General features: G+C 43.0%; 1 protein-coding gene across 3 annotated transcripts in view; it reads left to right on the forward strand.

Moving 5' to 3' along the window:
• The window catches only part of LOC110490318, a 41,325-nt gene extending 20,983 nt beyond the window's left edge, over positions 1 to 20,342 (forward strand). The window contains exons 1-4 of one of the 3 annotated variants that reach the window (XM_036944624.1): positions 1,341 to 1,544; positions 6,555 to 12,183; positions 12,367 to 12,429; positions 19,692 to 20,342. In XM_036944624.1, the coding sequence (XP_036800519.1) occupies positions 6,651 to 12,183; positions 12,367 to 12,429; positions 19,692 to 19,918 (5,823 nt within the window). In that variant the 5' untranslated portion in view covers positions 1,341 to 1,544; positions 6,555 to 6,650 and the 3' untranslated portion in view covers positions 19,919 to 20,342. Of the gene's footprint in view, positions 1 to 1,340; positions 1,545 to 6,554; positions 12,184 to 12,366; positions 12,430 to 19,691 lie in introns of those variants that run through there. The other 2 variants (XM_036944627.1, XM_036944625.1) reach the window with 2 other exon arrangements.
• Positions 20,343 to 21,189: the final 847 nt, after the last annotated feature.

Raw genomic sequence — 21,189 nt, forward strand, 5'->3', positions numbered from 1 at the left:
CTCTTTGTAAATGCCATGTTGGTAGATCTCTGTTCTTCATAGATTTCAGTAGCTCAATCGCTCTGTAAATGCCATGTCTGTAGCTCTCTGTGTTTCACTCTCTCTTTGTGTCTTAAACCTCTCTTTTGTTTGAGCACCTCCATAGCACTTTGTCATCTCCTGTGATGTCATCTCCTCCTTTTTGGTTATGGTGTTTGTTTGTTGCTGGTGGGAAAGGGGAAACCAAGACAAGTCGCCCATGGGCATACACTACCCGTAGGTAAACTTTGTTAAACACACTAGTTAGAACTGGGCGGACCACCCACTGTATTTTTGGTTAGTTAGTTAGCTGTTGTTAAAGTAGGCTAGTCTAGCTTAGGGGTGTTTTTGTATACTTATTGTTTCTTTCCTTGGGTCCAGCTCAGCCCCTTTTCCTGCTCCCCCCCATTACCGTGTGTTTATAAATAAACCCTGAGTTTGACGGTATTATTTCAGTTGTCGTGGTTATTTCGTTCACACTTTGTCACAGCTATAATTTACATGAGTTATGTTACGGGTCTCATTACCATCCCCCCTAGACTGTCGGGCCAAAAGGGATTCGTAACAATATGTAGGATTGGTTTATGGTTCTGGGTTTGAGTAAGGAGACAAAGCTGAACGATTTATTATGTCTATGCTGTCTGACTATGTGTGTTCTTTGCTATTAAAGGATCTCAGTTGCAATGTAGAGGGGGCTCTCAGAGAATTCATTGATAGACACTGAATTGATCAGAGTCACAGGGTTGTGATAGAGCTCATATAATTAAAGATGGACTTTGATAACTAACTCTGACTTGTGTTGTGGTTTGCGCTCATGATTTGGTAAATAGAGGACATTTCCACGACACTTGCCAAGCTATCTATTAGACATACATGTGGGGTTCCCACTTTTCATACTCCCCTTTCTGAAATCCTGATTTGTCTCTTTCTACTTGGATAACCTCTTTACAGTTGTCTAACACAGTTGACATGCATGACAATTTCAATTACACCACTGAATATGTTTTCTAAATAGCTGCAGATCTATAGTCAGTTCTTCCATATCACTAAGCATTAGTTCAGTAATAAATCAACGAAACAACTGGTTGTTTTGAGCTTGATCAACGGTCAATTTATAGCAGGAATAGAAAAAAATGTATAAATTATAGCTAAAACCGCAGAGAAATTATAACGTATTTCTGTAGATGAATTTGTCTTGTTGTAATATTGGTTTTATGTTTTTTTGTCATTTGCTTTGAAATAGTTAGAGAATACTGCGGATCAGTTGCGAAGGAGCGAAGAAAACTCTGGGGGCGTGGAACTTGAATCTACTAGTACCAGCCACGGGCGCTCCCACATATACATTTGAAGAAGTTCTAACAGAAGACAGGAGTGTTTTTGCCAATAATGCACTATAACGTTGGATGCTGATAAACCCCACCCCAGAAGAAGAAGAGTGCGAGTTGTTGATTGATATCGTTTGGGGATATCCATGTGTTCAGCTGATCTGCCGGATGTGAAAGAGAGAGGAGCGGGGCAGACTTTCTGTAAGTATCCTAGGAAAATCCAATGGTTGACATGAATAACAATGCTATCTATGTTGAACAGTTTTATATTTGTGCAAAAAAAGCAGCAGATTTACGTATGGGATTTACGTTCATTCCCCAAGAGATATCCAAGCAAATGCGTGGATGACCGTTTCAAGGTGTTTGCGCGTCACTTTGTAACACATTTTAGCGCAATCATGGTTGACATGAACAACAATGCTATCTATGTTGAACAGTAGTTCATATTTGTGCCCCAAAAAAAGCATCGGATTTACGCATGGGTATTCATAATCCAGGAGCTATCCAAGTAAATGCATGGACGACCGTTTTAATGTTTGTTCGTCACTTTGTAAATAAAAGAGAGCCGCAAACTCTGAGCTCATGTGCAAAAATGTAGTTACCAACGTTTCGACAGCCAAGCTGTCTTCATCAGGGTATAATCACAAACACTGCGGGATGACTCGTTTATATAGTGTCAAAAGACACAGGTGTCTGGTTAATAATCAAATATTAAAATGTAATTCAAAGAACAGCATACAAACAACAAATGGATAGCATACGACCATATATTAATTTGACTACACAAGTTTACAAACAATTACAATGGCAAAGTCACAATCACAAGAATGGCTTCAGATCAAAGTCTACGTTGAGACCGAAGGGCGCAAGGGTCTTTAAATTAAAGATCCAGGCAGCCTCTTGTTTTAACAATAAATGATCAAGGTCACCCCCTCTCCTAGGGGGAGAGGAATATCTTGGGGTGGTTCGTCACTTTGTAACACATCATAAAGCGGCAATCAGCAGAGGAAACAATAACGAAGTGAATCCCTGCCACTGTTTCTATAAAAAGCTGAGGGATGGGGTTGGAAAAATGTAGCTACTCTAAAATTCATATACATCGCTGTGGATGCAAAGACTGACTATCCATGATCAAAAATTATAGTTTTAACCACGTTTTGAGGCTATATAGTCAGTGGCGATTTTAGCATGTAAATGTTGGTGGGGCAAACAAGTAAAAACATTTTTTATGCATGACAGCAAAGACACAGCACTTAGCAATACATTAATTGCACTATAACGGTGACAAACGGTGCCCAGGAACTGTTGGTGCCCACATTAACCTGTCCCAACAGCAGAGCTTTCTTTTCAGCAACATGGGTTGAATCCTTACAACTGCTACAACCACTGCTTACCACTGAGCCTTGTCTGGCAGCGAAAGTGTATTCAGCTTCATTTACTAACTGATATGGCTGACTTGCTTAAACAACTGTGGATTCTTGGTTTCTACTGATAATTGAGATGTACAAACTATGGAACAATGAGCAGATAAGAGGACATCCATACATTTTATTAAGAAATTGATGAGCGAGCTAAGACAGTCAACATAAATATTTGTTCAGCACTTTTGAAATGTACAGGAATTCAGATCATGGGCTGTTCTTACAGTATTCTTCCTGTACACCAAGTCAGAACCATAGGAAAAATAAAGGGGGCATATAAGCAGACAATAAAATCTCTTACAATATTCGATGAAGACATTTCACCAAGTCATAACAGTGGGCTTAGTTACGAGGGGTAAAGGGATCAAATTATTAGGGTGAGGCACATGGGTAACTAACAGCTTACTACACAACATACACTTAGTATTACTTTCTTAGCCCGTAGTATAAATATCTCCAGGGGCGCAACTTTGGTTTTTAGAAGTGAGGGGGACATTATTATTATTATTATTAGTGATGCACCAATATTGTCAGAGACTCCAGTCACCCAAGTTCTAGACTGTTTTCTCTGCTACCGCACAACAAGTGGTACCGGAGCGCCATGTTGGGGACCAAAATGACCTTCAACCGCTTCTACTCCCAAGCCATTAGACTGCTGAACAATTAATAAAAATCGCTACTGGACTATATACATTGACACCCCCCGCCCTGTACACTTCTGCTACTCGCTGTTTGTTTGTTACCTATGCATAGTCACTTCGCCCCCACCTACATGTACAGATGACCTCAACTAGCCTGTACCCCCACACACTGACTTGGTGCCAGTGCCTCCTGTATATAGCCTCCTTATTGTTATTCTTATTGTGTTACTTTTTATTATTACATTTTATTTTAGTCTACTTGGTAAATATTTTCTTCTTCTTGAACTTCACTGTTGGTTAAGGGCTTGTAAGTCAGCATTTCACGGTAAAGTGTACACTTGTTGTATTTGGCGCATGTGGCAAATAAAATGTTGATTTGATATTACATTTTTGGCCGATACCGATATCCAATATTTCTCACCCCAAAAAAACAGTTCAATAACCGATATATATTTTAAAAAATTGCGGCCTTTTAAGTATTCTAGTACAGTTAAATAGGTAACACATACACATGGACACAGCAGTCTAAGGCACTGCATCTCAGTGCAAGAGGCATCACTACAGTTCCTGGTTCGAATCCAGGCTGTACCACAACCAGCCGTGATAGGGGGTCCCATATGGCGGCGCAATATTGGCCCAGCGTCGTCCGGGTGTGGCCGGTGTAGGCCATCATTGTAAATAAGAATTTGTTCTTAACTGACTTGCTTAGTTTAATATAGGTTACATAAAATAATTTAAAAATACAATAAAAAAATGTATTACATACATACAACCTTAAAAGTTTCTGAACAAACAGAGTAAAAACTCAAACGGACGACTAGAAAAAGTGCAAACCAAGTTTAATCACCCACTAGGTCAAATAGCTGCAAAAGATGAGCACAAATATTTATACCCTCCTACTAGGCGGAGTCGACTCCTTGCACATCTAGACAGCCAATAAATCTCTGTTGCTAGTCAGGAACTGTTACTGTAATTTAATACCAATTTGAATTCATTAATTGAATTCCCTTAATCTATTTAATGAGAATTTGTAAGATTCTTGTTTGCATAAAATAGAGGGAGAACAGTCTTTTCAATAATAGGTAACATCATTTATTCTCGGAGCGCGCTGGCATGTTGCCACGAGCAACAGTTTATATACAATAACATGACGTCATTTCATTGCTTAATAGAATCCCCTCCTCTCGACCGGGACAAAGGGAACTTTAAAAGTTCATTCTGACCACCCTAGCACATACACAGAACACAACTGAATTAACTTTTGACCCCTCAACATTATCGATCACCACTTAGCTGACAGTTCTAATTAACAGAAAACCTAAGAATGCACTCACTGTCTTATCTAAAAGACCCCAGAGCTAAGTTTTGTCGGTTCAACCATAGGTTAACTACCTTATCTGTTTACTTAATCCACAACCCATTTATTTTTTCCTAGTTGGAATGGTGTTCCTTAACTTGAATTACTCCTTGTCCGTGTTACACAATCCCTTCTTATGAACTCATATTGTTAATCAGATATAATAAAAAAGAGTATAAGTTTACTTAGTTACAGTTCCATTTAAAATGATTTGTTCAGTCATTTAATCATCATTTTCTTAACAGGAACTTGACTGGTTCTTCTCACTGGTGTAGTCATGGCCCTGCCGGATGCTATAACCTGTGTTGGCGTGGAAGGATATGTGTGTGGGATAGGACTGTTTTTTTTCTCTCACTTCATCAGTTTACTTGACCTTGGGCTGAATTCCTCGCTCCTCCCTGTCCTACCATTATCAGTGACTAAAACCAGATAATTTTGCTTTGCCTCTCTCCTTAGGAGCCTTGATATTCAACCATAACATTTTTGACAGAATGTAAACTTTCTGTCCTCCACTCGTCTCACTCATTAACTTTCCATATGCCACATTCTTATTACCCCCTTCATTGACCCCAACCTTCCTTAGACATGTAATCAATAAGATATGGTAACCTTAATAAGTCTATTTTAAGCTAGAATCCAACAATACACTCTACATATTTATTTATATACTCGGGCAGCAGGTAGCCAAGAGTGTTGGGCCATTAAACGAAAGGTCGCTGGTTTGAATCACCGAGCCAACTAGATGAAAAATCTGTCTATGCCCTTGAGCATGGCAGTTAACCCTAATTGCTCCTGTAAGTCTCTCTGGATAAGAGCCTCTGCTAAATGACAACAGAAAAGATATTCTTGCCATAACTCACTCTAATATATAATTCTTATTATATCTTGTGTAAATTCATCCGGTGTATATACATATAGATTGCATTTAGACTGCTGTTACAGTCCTATTTGGATTGTGAATTTGATTCATTACGACATTTTATTATAAAATATTACTTTGTACTTGTTTGACATTTTACTGCATTCTTAGGAGCTAGTAACATAAGCATTTCAGCTAACTTTTTTAGAAAGCTACATTTTTAATGGGCATGGTCTAATAGATTCAACAAACAAAACACATATCTCATATCTTCTTTTTATGAACTAGAAAATCAATAGTTGTATCTGGTTGCTTAATAAAGTTAGCTGGCTTAATTGATTGTGATCGTAGTATACCACTCTGGTCCAAACCTAGAGGGGCCAATAGCTTGAAACCTGGTGTGACTAGGGAAGTTGTCTACATAGCTAAGAATGAATAGGCTCCATTGTTATGTTAACCGTTTAACCAGTGTGATTCATGCACTTCAAGGTTACGTCTCCGCATCACTTCAAGGCTGGAGAAAGTTGTTGTGTGGTCAATTGTTGTAATAATGATTAGCCTGAGACAAGTTACCTTGGTTTAACCCTGAGAAAGGGCCTTGGATATCAACAATGCCGATATTATATACCAAATAGATGTGGAGGGATCAACACCCTCTCTGATTCCTCTGGAGGGTCAACCTGATCTGAGGTGGAACTCTACTCCTACCCAGACTGCTATTTGTGGGGCACAGGCTCCTCCTATATGAGCGTGTACTATATTGATGGTGTTACTTGATTGTGATCTGCACTCTAACTAACTTTCAGCCCATAATGTCAACTGGCAGTCATATATCATAAACATGTTGCAGTGTATTTTAGAAAAATCAATAACTTGGTTAATGGATAACCATTGCATAGTTTTCACAATAGTTTCTCTTTTTTCTCTCTCCAGAATTGACCTATCACAATTGAACTTTTGAGTATGGTGCCCCATATGCTTGTAATGCAGCCCAACTCAATGTGCTGGGACGGATAGAACTGACACAACATGGATAAAGCCTGTGAAAATGCCAGAGCAAGAGAATGGAATAATGATGATGGATACAGCCACCATAATATGGCTCAGTGGGAAAGTGCTCCCCCTGCTGGTGAAAGACAGTACCTCACCCAACAGGAAAGGGAACGCCAGTGGCTGAACCATGAGAAAGAAGCTGCCATACGGGCCCACTACAACTCCCTTAGACAAAACTCTCCAATGGACTTCCGTGGACATGGGGCACAAGAGACCCAGCCGCCGCATCTGTATCATCAGGACCATCACAGAATGGCTCCGAGTCAGAACATAAGGGATTGGCCAAATCTCAATGGACCCCTGAGAGGCCAGGCATCCCCTAATGTAACCTTACACCGCAGTGGAGAGAGAACAGAAACATGGGCTAAACATGAACCCCACTTCCCCAGCTATGAGTTTTTACCCCCACTCATTGTCGAAAGAGGGGATGAGGATATAACCCATCACCATAAACCTGACCGGGATTATATGGTTGGTCGGATAGTGAATCATAACAATCTCCATTGCTTGGAAAGCAAATGGCAGATGTTAGATCCCACCCATTCAAATGGACATGCTAGAGGACATTTTAATGAACATTCAAGGGGACATTCTAATTCCTATTCCAGGATTCATTCTACTGAATGCTCAAAGGGAAGTTCTAGGGGTGGGTCTAGTGGATGTTCTATGGGTGGGTCTAGTGCATGTCCTAGGTGTGGCTCTACTGCATGTTCTAGGGGTGGCTCTAGTGGACGTTCTAGGGGTGGCTCTAGTGGACGTTCTAGGGGTGGCTCTAGTGGACGTTCTAGGGGTGGCTCTAGTGGACGTTCTAGGGGTGGCTCTAGTGGACGTTCTAGGAGTGGCTCTAGTGGACGTTCTAGGGGTGGCTCTAGTGGACGTTCTAGGGGTGGCTCTAGTGGAAGTTCTAGCGTCTATTCCAGCAGGTCTCCCAGGCTGGACTTCCAGGCTAAGCATGTCAACCCTTTTCAATCTATGACCAACAGTTCTCCAGACATTCAGAACGCCAACATCACTCCAACTGTTCCTATGGTCAACAACAAACACAGTGAAACAACATCAGGACATACAACTGCTCCTGCGAGATATTCTACATCACTTGTTTTTACAGATTTCCCTTCCACGGGAGGTACAGAATCTGGTGTTGTTGACCTAAAAGCAGCCCAGGTAACACATGCAGACACCCATGGTATACTAGGACCTAGTGTTCCTTCCCAAGCCATAACACAACATACAGATCATCTTCCTGGCAATGCTGCTCTGGTTTCTCACACACAGACCTCTACCACCCCTGAACAGCAACATGCTTCCTCTCCTTCTCTCACTGACACCCCTCAGGAAAAACCTCATAAACATAAGATCTCACTCAAGGAAATACAGCACTGGCCCCAGAGTGTTTTAAGATCTAAAAATGGACCTGTAAATGGGAATAACTCAACACAAGACCCCTCTCAGTCCCTACAATTCAGCACAGAGAAGATGTATGTTTTACAAGCAGGCAAAACACAACTACATCTAAACACCAAAGACTACCAGGCGAGACCCCCTGAGAGGTTTAGTGATGAGGACTCCACTATACGGCTGGAGATTAAGTCCACCCCCAGGTACATGACCCTGACGGCAGTCGCTACCGCTCCGCCGCCCCCCGTGGCTATCGTCCCGCCAATGGGTCCACAGCAGTCCCCAGAGCCCATGGAGACAGAGAATGCAGGCAATGAGCTGCCATTTAAGATTTTACAGGCCTGGTCCATCAACGAAAAACAGGCAGAAAACCTGTGGGAAAGAGCTAAAGATGATGCAAGTTCTCTCTCTGTCCTAAATGAGATGGTTCAAGTTGAGAGTCTTCTGGAGTGTGATAAACCTGTAGATGCATCTGCAACAAGTTCAATGGCATCTACAGGAGAGGACAATGATGAGGTCCTTCAGGTCATCACACAAATGGACAAGAGATCACCTTCACCATTTGTCCACACCAACCCTCAGGCAACTGATATTGTATGCATCGGTGGTGCCCAGATAATCGTGGAAGGTAGCTCTAATGTTCCAGATGAGAGCACTCTTGATTTGTCCACAATTGCTGAAGTTCAGTTCAAGTTATGTGCGCTGCAGAGACTGGTTACTTATCTGGAGAGTTTGACAACAGTCACAGAGGCAAAGGATGGTTGTCTCGAGGCCATATTGGAGTTGTATTGGGGAGGGGATACCTCTAACCTGTTAGAAGCTTTAAAAGATAAAATGGATGAGAAAATCATGCAGGATGTGTCTGCCTGGGCCGCAGAGGATGAGAAGGCCGTGGTTTTCTTTGCAGTCAGTGGTATATCACTAGGGGAAGTGCTCGAGAAGTTTCCTATTCCAGTACATGTTGACACCTCTTCCCAAGTGGGTTACAGGTCGTCATGGTTAAATATCAACGAGAAGCTGAATGACATTGACGAAGATTCTGGAAGAGCTTGGTCTCTGTGGTTCATACCAGATAAAGCAGAGGACAGTTCCAAAGTGGTTGGGGGTGTCCAGATGGATGACACCTTCCACAGCAAGATGGAGACTGTGGAATTTCCTGCAGAAGCAACAGACTCAGACCTCACAACAAACACACACCTCACGATGGACGTAGACCCCCCAACAAACACAGACCTCCCAACAAACGCAGACTTAGAGACAGAACCCCTTTCCCCAATGATTTTGACCGTCCTCACACCAGAGGACGCTGTGAAACTGCTTGCTGAAACAGAGGCACCAGACACAGACCTCAAAACGGTCGTAGACCTCACAACAGACTCGGACACAGAACCCCTTTCCCCAATGAATTTGACCATCCTGACATCTGAGGATGCCATGAGACTGTTTTGCCAGATCGAGAATGGCTCTGACCTCCAATTCGCGTCCCCTGAATCCTGCTCTAAAAACAAAGATAAGACACAGACAAACCAATTAGAGAATATAGAAAGTGGCAGCTTCGATAAGTCCTGGCACTGTCCTTGTGGTATTGAAACTGACAATGGGTTTGAAATGGGCCTATGCTCCACTTGTCAGAGAGAGAAAGGATTGCAGCAAGGTACAAGATGCATAACAATCGCTCACTGCTTTACCATGTCACATAGAAATGATCAGGAGACAGAGGTCCCTAAGGACTCTGGGGGGAAGGTGACTGCTGTTGACAATCAATGCAGGGACAAGAAGCAGATACATTCAACTGAAGAAGAGGGTGATGACAATAAGACACAGGGTGAAATGCAGCAATGGACAGGCGTCATACCGATCATTGACTTTTTTTTCTGGTCAGATACAAGTGAGGATTCAGATCAGGAGACAGAGGAGAGCTATAATGAACAACATGCTCAGATTGAGGCTCATGCTTCTAATGTGAAAAGGACAGAGCCTGAAACTGATGCCAAAGCACCATGTGAGTCAGCCCAAGAACGTACGACCCAAAGCAAAGTCTGTCCTGGTTCTGAGGATAGGGAAAGATGGCAAGAGAAGGACCAAGACTGTAGGATGAGTACATTACCACTTCCCAAGGTTGAAAACCCCTCTAAGTTAAGAGCTAACATCATAGCAGACAACTGGTGTTCACCTATAGAGGACTGTGGTTCACCTGTAGAAAAGTATGACAAAGTTGCTGACTTTGTCACCCAATACAAAACCTGCAAGTCAAAGCAAAAAGGACATAAAAAAATGGAAAAGGAGAAGTCCCTCCATCCAACGTCATCTGACAGGCAAAGTTACAAGAAAAGCCATGGGAGAGCAGAGAGGGGAAGGACACCATCCCAAACCACTAAGTGCTCTGGGTTGAAGGCAACTGTGGATAATCAATGCAGGGACAGGAAGCCACATGCATCACACAAGACGAGACATTCAACTGAGAGTGATGGAAATCGATGTAAAGACAAGAAGAGGGGATCATCAACTGTGAAAGCGTGTGAGGGCTGTCAATCCAGGGACAAGAAGCCACCGAAGAGGAGACATTCAACTGAGAAAGAGAGAGAGGACAATCAAAGTAGGAACAAAATGTCATCGAAGAGGAGAAATTCAACTGAAACTGACGGCAGGAACTCAGACTCCAAAGAGTTACAGTGCCAGTTGGTGGACATAGAGAGGGCCAGTGGAAACTCACTCCCGTGCCCTGGGGTGAAAACCCTCCATGTGCAGGGATCCTCAACCACCACCATTCCTCTCAAATTCTCCATAAACATCCCCAAAAAGCCTTCCATAAACGCCTCACCCTCAAAACATACTGAAGTCCCCAGAATGCCAAAGACTAAAGCCCAGAACAAAACTAACAGACACCGCTCCCCTGCAAAGTCAATGTCTCCTGTTGTCAAAGAGCGGCAGAGGAACGACATCAAACACAAGCAAAAAATTAAATGCCAAAAAGTCAGATTGAAAAAGCTGTCCTTACCCAAAGATCTTGTCAGGAAAGGTTCTCCACCAAGCCGGAAGAGCGAGGAAGATTCTCCACCAAGCCGGAAGAGAGAGAAAGGTTCCCCACCAAGGCAGAAGATGGTGGCGGATAGAGGAGAGTCTGGGGGTTTAGGGATAATGGTCTCTAAGATTCCTGACTCGTCCAAGAAACTAAAACCTACGGCAGAGAGTGACTTGACATCCCAACAGAAATTGACACAGATTCCGAAGGTGTTGAAAAAGAATGAGAAAGGAAGGTTGTCAAAAAGTGAGTGTGAGTACGACTCGCTGCCCCCCAAGCCAAAGCTGCCAAGGATTCCGAAGCTTCCGAGGACTCCAGAGGTTTCAAAGGATTGGTGTGAGAGAGAGAACAGAGAAGAGACATATCCCAGTGCTTCACCTGAATCACAAACGCTGAACAAATCTGCAAGAGTGGCACACAAGCCCAAACCTTTTATCAAGCCTGCCAGGCCCAATGGTTATAGCCCAGGTAGTCATGCTTGCCCTAATACGGCCATGGTGCCGGAACATGACAACCGCCATTTTGGGGCAAAAGTCTCTGCGAGGCAGCAAGTGTTCTCAGATTGGGAGAGCAGCTTTGTCACGACACCAATCCCCCGGACTCGCAGGCGATCAGGGTGTCCTCCAGAGGAAGTGGAAGGTTCACAGGCCAGTCCCAGGTCCAGCTCGGAGACCAGGATCATCCGACCCATTCTAAAACGTGTCGATGCTCCGCCGAAACCCAAGCGGAACATCAGCTTTCCTTTGAATCCAAGGAACGTGCACTACTTCAAGCCCTGTGAATATGAAAATTACGTCATGTTCAACAGGTCTTACACAGATCCGGAAGATGCACAGCGCTCTGATGATGAAGAGGAAGATGCTTCTGTGAACTGCCAGAACAAGAAGAAACAGTCCCCCGTTATGGAAGCGAAGCAGCAAGATATAGGGGAGCTGAAGCCTGGACCAAGCGGTTTATGTGAAAAGCGCTTCAAAAGGAAGTGGGAAATGCAGGAGCCTGCTGCCATTTTGATGAAGGAGAGCATTGTTCAGGCAAAGCATTGGACGAAGTCTCTCCATCGTGATCCTCCAAAAGAATTCAGACACTCAGGTAAGGACACTAATCGCAAGCCACTGGCAAAAGAAAACGGCATGTATTCCCTCAAAGTTTTTGTGTAATATGTATAGCTAGCATGGGACATGAAAAACGAACACACAGAATAACACACAACAGGTCAATATTTAGATACATTTTGTTGGATTTCCAGTCATTGACAAGTTCTTCTGGTTACAGCAAAAATAACTGGAGTTGGTTACATCAAGTCAGAGAAGCAGAAGAGGCCAAATGAAATTGAAGGTATGTCGCAGGCTATGCTAGCCTCACATCGTAGGCTACTTTTACAATTGCACCAATGATTTCCCAGTATTTCAAACTGTTGTATATGTATTTTTACTTTGATAAAAATGTCAGATCTAGACTGACTGACTGTTGGGTTCTGATTGGAATCATCTAGATCAGTAGTTCCCAAACTTTTTATCGTCCCTTACCCTTCAAACATTCAACCTCCAGCTGCGTACCCCCTCTAGCACCAGGGTCAGTGCACTCACAAATGTTGTTTTTTGCCATCATTGTAAGCCTGCCTCAAACTCAACATGCGTTACATTTATTAAACATAAGTGAGTGTGAGTTTGTCACAACCCGGCTCATGGGAAGTGACAAAGAGCTCTTATAAGACCAGGGCACAAATACAGTGCCTTGCGAAAGTATTCGGCCCCCTTGAACTTTGCGACCTTTTGCCACATTTCAGGCTTCAAACATAAAGATATAAAACTGTATTTTTTTGTGAAGAATCAACATCAAGTGGGACACAATCATGAAGGAACGACATTTATTGGATATTTCAAACTTTTTTAACAAATCAAAAACTGAAAAATTGGGCGTGCAGAATTATTCAGCCCCTTTACTTTCAGTGCAGCAAACTCTCTCCAGAAGTTCAGTGAGGATCTCTGAATGATCCAATGTTGACCTAAATGACTAATGATGATAAATACAATCCACCTGTGTGTAATCAAGTCTCCGTATAAATGCACCTGCACTGTGATAGTCTCAGAGGTCCGTTAAAAGCGCAGAGAGCATCATGAAGAACAAGGAACACACCAGGCAGGTCCGAGATACTGTTGTGAAGAAGTTTAAAGCCGGATTTGGATACAAAAAGATTTCCCAAGCTTTAAACATCCCAAGGAGCACTGTGCAAGCGATAATATTGAAATGGAAGGAGTATCAGACCACTGCAAATCTACCAAGACCTGGCCGTCCCTCTAAACGTTCAGCTCATACAAGGATAAGACTGATCAGAGATGCAGCCAAGAGGCCCATGATCACTCTGGATGAACTGCAGAGATCTACAGCTGAGGTGGGAGACTCTGTCCATAGGACAACAATCAGTCGTATATTGCACACATCTGGCCTTTATGGAAGAGTGGCAAGAAGAAAGCCATTTCTTAAAGATATCCATAAAAAGTGTAGTTTAAAATTTGCCACAAGCCACCTGGGAGACACACCAAACATGTGGAAGAAGGTGCTCTGGTCAGATGAAACCAAAATTGAACTTTTTGGCAACAATGCAAAACGTTATGTTTGACGTAAAAGCAACACAGCTGAACACACCATCCCCACTGTCAAACATGGTGGTGGCAGCATCATGGTTTGGGCCTGCTTTTATTCAGCAGGGACAGGGAAGATGGTTAAAATTGATGGGAAGATGGATGGAGCCAAATACAGGACCATTCTGGAAGAAAACCTGATGGAGTCTGCAAAAGACCTGAGACTGGGACGGAGATTTGTCTTCCAACAAGACAATGATCCAAAACATAAAGCAAAATCTACAATGGAATGGTTCAAAAATAAACATATCCAGGTGTTAGAATGGCCAAGTCAAAGTCCAGACCTGAATCCAATCGAGAATCTGTGGAAAGAACTGAAAACTGCTGTTCACAAATGCTCTCCATCCAACCTCACTGAGCTCGAGCTGTTTTGCAAGGAGGAATGGGAAAAAAATTCAGTCTCTCGATGTGCAAAACTGATAGAGACATACCCCAAGCGACTTACAGCTGTAATCGCAGCAAAAGGTGGCGCTACAAAGTATTAACTTAAGGGGGCTGAATAATTTTGCACGCCCAATTTTTCAGTTTTTGATTTGTTAAAAAAGTTTGAAATATCCAATAAATGTCGTTCCACTTCATGATTGTGTCCCACTTGTTGTTGATTCCTCACAAAAAAATACAGTTTTATATCTTTGTTTGAAGCCTGAAATGTGACAAAAGGTCGCAAAGTTCAAGGGGGCCGAATACTTTCGCAAGGCACTGTAATAATAATCAATCATTTTGCTCTTTATTTAGCCATCTTACATATAAAACCTTATTTGTTCATCCAAAATTGTGAATGCTAATGAGAAGGGTGTGCTTGAAGGGATGCACATAAATCTGCAATGTTGGGTTGTATTGGAGAGTCTCTGTCTTAAATCATTTCCCACAGACACAGCCTGTATTTAGCTTTCATGCTAGTGAGGGCCGAGAATCCACAATCACATAGGTACGTGGTTGCAAAGGGAAACAGTGTCTTAACAGCGCGATTTGCCAAGGCAAGAAACTCTGAGCGCAGCCCTATCCAGAAATCGTCCCCACAGTGAGTGTACGTACATACCCCAACCAGAAGCCATGGATTACAGGCAATATTTGGGTGTAGAGCTGCCGCTTTCAAGAAGCGGGACTCTAACCTGGAAGCCTATAAGAAATCCCGCTATGCCCTTTGACAAACCATCAAACAGGCAAAGCGTCAATACAGAACTAAGATCGAATCGTACTACAATGCTTGTCTCCGATGCTTGTCGGCTCCGATGCTTGTCGGATGTGGCAGGGCTTGCAAACTATTACAGACTACAAAGGGAGGCACAGCCGAGAGCAGTCCAGTGACACAAGCCTACCAGATGAGCTAAATAACTTCTATGCTCGCTTCAAAGTAAGTAACACTGAAACATGCATGAGAGCATCAGCTGTTCCGGGCGACTGTGTGATCTCGCTCTCCACAGCTGATTTGAGTAAGATATTTAAACAGGTCAACATTCACAAGGCCGCAGGGCCAGACGATTTACCAGTGCATGTACTCCGAGCATGTGCTGAGCAACTGGAAAGTGTCTTCACTGACATTTCAACCTCTTCCTGCCTGAGTCTGTCATGCCAACATGTTTCAAGCAGATCACCATAGTCCCTGTGCCCAAGACCACTAAGGTAACCTGCATAAATGACTACCGACCCGTAGCACTCACGTCGATAGCCATGAAATGCTTTGAAAGGCTGGTCATGGTTCACATCAACACCATTATCCCAGAAACCCTATACCCACTCCAATTTACATACCGCACCAACAGATCCACAGATGATGCAATCTCTATTGCACTCCACACTGCCCTTTCCCACCTGGACAAAATGAACACCTATGTGAGAATGTTATTCATTGACTACAGCTCAGCGTTCACCACCATAGTGCCCTCAAAGCTCATCACTAAGTTAAGGGCCCTGGGACTAAACAAATCGCTCTGCAACTAGACTCGGGACTTCCTGACGGCCGCCCCCAGGTGGTAAGGGTAGTTAACAACACATCTGCCACGCTGATCCTCAACACGGGGGCCCCTCGGGTACATGCTCAGTCCCCTAATGTACCCAGTGTTCACTCATGACTGCACTGCCAGGCATGAATTCAACACTATCATTAAGTTTACTGATGACACAACAGTGGTAAGCATGATCACTGACGATGAGACAGCCTATAGGCAGGAGGTCAGAGACCCGAACGTGTGGTGCAAGGACAACAACCTCTCCCTCAATGTGATCAAGACAAAGGAGATGATTGTGGACTATAGGAAAAGGAGAACCGAGCACGCCCTCATTCTCATCGACGGGGATGTAGTGGAGCAGGTTGAGAGCATCAAGTTCCTTGGCGTTCACTTCACCAACAAACTAACATGATCCAAGCACACCAAGACAGTCGTGGCGAAGGAATGACAAAACCTATTCCTGTAGATTCCATTGAACCTATTTCCTTGGGAGACTGAAAAGATTTGGTATGGGTCCTCAGATCCTCAAAAGATTGTACAGCTGCACCATCGAGAGCATCCTGACGGGTTGCATCACTGCCTGGTATGGCAACTGCTCGACCTCCGACCGCAAGGCACTACAGAGGGTAGTGCGTACGGCACGGTACATCACCTGTGCCAAACTTCCTGCCATCCAGGACCTCTATATCAGGCAGTGTGAGAGGAAGGCCCTAAAAATGGTCAAAGACTCCAGCCACCTAAATCATTGACTGTTCTTTCTGCTACCACATGGCAAGCGTTACCAGAGTGCCAAGTCTAGGTCCAAAAGGCTCCTAAATAGCTTCTACCCACAAGCCATAAGACTCCTGAACAGCTAATTAAATGGCTGAAAGACCTGTGTGTTGTTTTTGTTAATGCAGACAGAAAATATAGTTGCGGAGAGTCCCTGTAATCATAGACTCGAATCATTCAGGTGAGAAAAAAACATGAAGCAGATAGGCCAGTCGTGTGAGAAACTCGTCATCATGTAAGCGGTCAGACAAGTGAAAATGGTCAGTAAAGACAACTTTAAGCTCATCTCTCAATTAAAAAAAATGTGTCAATACTTTGCCCCTTGATAACCAGCTTCTATGATAACTTCTCTATGTTGTAAAAGCGTTACATGGTCGCTGCCCATATCATTGCATAATGCAGAAAATACACCAGAGTTCAGGAGCCTTGCTTTAACAGAAGTTAACCATTTAAACTGTAGTGTCCAAAATGTATTTTGGAATTTTGTTGCGTTACAACCTGTAATTTAATTTTTAAATTTGTTTTTCATGTAATGGACATACACAAAATAGTCAAAATTGATGAAATGAAAATAATAACATAAGCATATGTATTCACCCCCTTTGCTATGAAACCCCTAAATAAGATCTGGTCCAACCAATTACCTTCAGAAGTCACATAATTAGATGGTCTTATGGACTTTATTTAACTGTCACATGATCTGTCACATGATCTCAGTGTATATATGCACCTGTTCTGAAAGGTCCCAGATAATGCAACACCACCAAGCAAGTGGCACTATGAAGACCGAGGAACTCTCCAAACTGGTCAGGGACAAAGTTGTGGAGAACAGATCAGGGTTGGGTTATAAAAATAAGATAAAAAATGTGGAACATGCCACGGAGCACCCTTTTAAATCCATTATTAAAAAATGGAAAGAATATGGCACCACAACAAACCTGCCAAGAGAGGGCCGCCCACCAAAACTCACGGACCAGGCAAAGAGGGCATTAATCAGAGAGGCAACAAAGGGACCAAAGATAACCCTGAAGGAGCTGCAAAGCTCCACAGCGATTGGATTATCTGTCCATAGGACCACTTTTTAAGCCGTACATTCCAAAGAGCTGGCCTTTACGGAGAGTGGCCAGAAAAAAAGCCATTGCTTAAAGAAAGAAATAAGCAAACACATTTGGTGTTTGCCAAAAGGCATGCGGGAGACTCTCCAAACATATGGAAGAAGGTACTCTGGTCAGATGAGAGTAAAATTGAGCTATTTGACCAAGGAAAACGCTATGTCTGGCACAAACCCAACACCTCTCATCATCCCGAGAACACCATCCACACAGTGAAGCATGGTGGTTGCAGCATCATGCTGTGGGGATGTTTTTCATCGGCAGGGACTGGGAAACTGGTCAGAATTGAAGGAATGATGGATGGTGCTAAATACAGGGAAATTATTGAGGGAAACCTGTTTCAGTCTTCCAGAGATTTGAGACTGGAACGGAGGTTCACCTTCCAGCAGGACAATGACCCTAAGCATACTGCTAAAGCACCACTTGGGTGGTTTAAGGGGAAACATTTAAATGTCTTTGAATGGCCTTGTGAATTTGTGGTATAACTTAAAGATTGCTTTACACCAGCGGAACCCATCCAACTTGAAGGAGCTGAAGCAGTTTTGCCTTGAAGAATGGGCAAAACCCCAGTGGCTAGATGTGCGAAGCTTATAGAGACATACCCCAAAAGACTTGCAGCTGTAATTGCTGCAAAAGGTGGCACTACAAAGTATTGACTTTGAGGGGTGAATAGTTATGCACGCTCAAGTTCAGTTTTTTTGTCTTATTTCTTGTTTGTTTCACAATAAAAAAATATTCTGCATCTTCAAAGTGGTAGGCATGTTGTGTAAATCAAATGATACAAACCCCCCCAAAAATCTATTTTAATTCCAGGTTGTAAGGCTACAAAATAGGAAAAATGCCAAGGGGGGGAATACTTTCGCAAGCCACTGTACCTGGCAGCTTCATTAAATAGTACCCGCAAAACACCATTCTCAATGTCAACAATGAAGAGGCGACTCCGGGATGCTGGTCTTCTAGGCAGAGTTGCAAAGAAAACGCCATATCTCAGAATGGCCAATAAAAATAAAAGATTAAGATGGGCAAAAGAACACAGACACTGGACAGATGAATTCTGACTAGAAGACCAGCATCCCAGAGTTGCCTGTTCACTGTTGATGTTGAGACTGGTGTTTTGCGGGTACTATTTAATGAAGCTGCCAGTGAGGCATCTGTTTCTCAAACTAGACACTCTAATGTACTTGTCCTCTTGCTCAGTTGTGCACCAGGGCCTCTCACTCCTCTTTATATTCTGGTTAGAGCCAGTTTGCGCTGTTCTGTGAAGGGAGTAGCACACAGCGGCGTACGAGATCTTCAGTTTCTTGGCAATTTCGTTGCATGGTATAGCCTTAATTTCTCAGAACAAGAATAGACTGACGAGTTTCGAACCCACAAATGCTGATGCTCCAGATACTCAACTAGTCTAAAGACGGACCGTTTTATTGCTTCTTTAATCAGAACAACAGTTTTCAGCTGTGCTAACATAATTGCCAAAGGAATTTTCTAATGATCAATTAGCCTTTTTAAAATGACAATCTTGGATTAGCTAACACAACGTGCCTTTGGAACACAGGAGTGATGGTTGCTGATAATGGGCCTCTGCGCCTATGTAGATAGTCCATAAAAATAATCAGCTACGATAGTCATTTACAACATTAACAATGTCTATACTGTATTTCTTATCAATTTGATGTTATTTTAATGGAGAAAGAAAATGTGCTTTTCTTTCAAAAACAAGGATATTTCTAAGGGACCCCAAACGTTTGAACGTGTGTGTGTGTGTTCACATGTTTTTGCATATCCTGAATGGGATATGCAAAATGGGTTTACATTGAGCACCTCTGACTCCTAAAAGTGTTGGCCTTCAGGTCCAAAAATACACTTTCTGACCACTTGCATGTATGGAATGTTTTGTTCAAATCAAGAGGGGTGCAGTCAAAAAGGGATTGCAATCAAATGGAACGACCCATAAAGTAAAGAGAAAGCTCGGGGAAAAAGGTGATGTACTTGTTCAGAGTGATCTTGTGTACGTTCAATAGACTTTTGAACTGAAAAGTTGCCTTACTGATCCTTCATCTGCACTTGGAAAGCCAGTAGCTGGGGGTCGGCTATTTCTCACCTGCTTGCTTATGCTTGCCTCTTAGGTTCCTCTCGGAATTCAAGTCCCCTTCACGGTAACCATCCTACTGACTCTCTGCATGCAAGTCCCCGTCACGGTCATCATTCAGGTTCCTCTCAGATTGTAAGCCCCCCTCGTGGTCACCATTCATCCTCCAGCCAAGGGAAAATAATTGAGCCAACGGCCAGGAACCATGGCTTTCCGGTGGACGAATGGAACGAGCGGTGGTCAGAAGACAGACGTGATTCGTAAGCCAATCAGTCGGCCATGACAGGATACACCAGACAGTACAATAGTTGATGCAACCTGCAAAGACAATGACATTGTGCCTATGCTGTTTAAAAAAAACTTGAAACACTACAGACAGTGCCTAAATTTAGTCTACATTATGCAGTTTACTTTTCTACATGTTTTTAAATTAATAAATGTCTTATTTCTCTCCCTATAATAAGGTCGGTTATCTGCGGTTGAAACAGTCAGGAGTGTGTATTATATACTATGTACATTGTTACTCTTGACACCTAACATGCTGACCAAACGGCCCGCTTGCGTGGGTACGCCATCGCATGCAAGTTGATTTTGTTCACCCACACCAGAAGCGATCAGGACATGCAAATATCAAAACAAACTCTGATTAGATTCATTTGTGGACAGGTCAAAAAGCATTAAACATTTATGGCAATTTAGATAGCTAGCGTGCTGTTGCTAGCTAATTTGTCCTGGTTCAGTGGGGCAAAAAAGTATTTAGTCAGCCACCAATTGTGCAAGTTTTCCCACTTAAAAATATGAGAGAGGCCTGTAATGTTCATCATAGGTACACTTCAACTATGACAGACAAAATGAGAAAAAAAATCCAGGAAATCACATTGTAGGATTTGTAATGAAATTATTTGCAAATTATGGTGGAAAATAAGTATTTGGTCACCTACAAACAAGCAAGATTTCTGGCTCTCACAGACCTGTAACTTCTTCTTTAAGAGGCTCCTCTGTCCTCCACTTGTTAGCTGTATTAATGGCACCTGTTTGAACTTGTTATCAGTATAAAAGATACCTGTCCACAACCTCAAACAGTCACACTCCAAACTCCACTATGACCAAGACCAAAGAGCTGTCAAATGACACCAGAAACAACATTGTAGACCTGCACCAGGCTGGGAAGACTGAATCTGCAATAGGTAAGCAGCTTGGTTTGAAGAAATCAACTGTGGGAGCAATTATTAAGAAATGGAAGACGTACAAGACCACTGATAATCTCCCTCGATCTGGGGCTCCACGCAAGATCTCACCCCGTGGGGTCAAAAATGATCACAAGAACGGTGAGCAAAAATCCCAGAACCACACGGGGGGACCTAGTGATTGACCTGCAGAGAGCTGGGACCAAAGTAACAAAGCCTACCATCAGTAACACACTACGCCGCCAGGGACTCAAATCCTGCAGTGCCAGACGTGCCCCTCTGCTTAAGCCAGTACATGTCCAGACCCGTCTGAAGTTTGCTAGAGAGCATTTGGATGATCCAGAAGAA

This window comes from Oncorhynchus mykiss, chromosome 15 (assembly GCF_013265735.2).
Source record: "Oncorhynchus mykiss isolate Arlee chromosome 15, USDA_OmykA_1.1, whole genome shotgun sequence".
Classification (NCBI taxonomy): domain Eukaryota; kingdom Metazoa; phylum Chordata; class Actinopteri; order Salmoniformes; family Salmonidae; genus Oncorhynchus; species Oncorhynchus mykiss.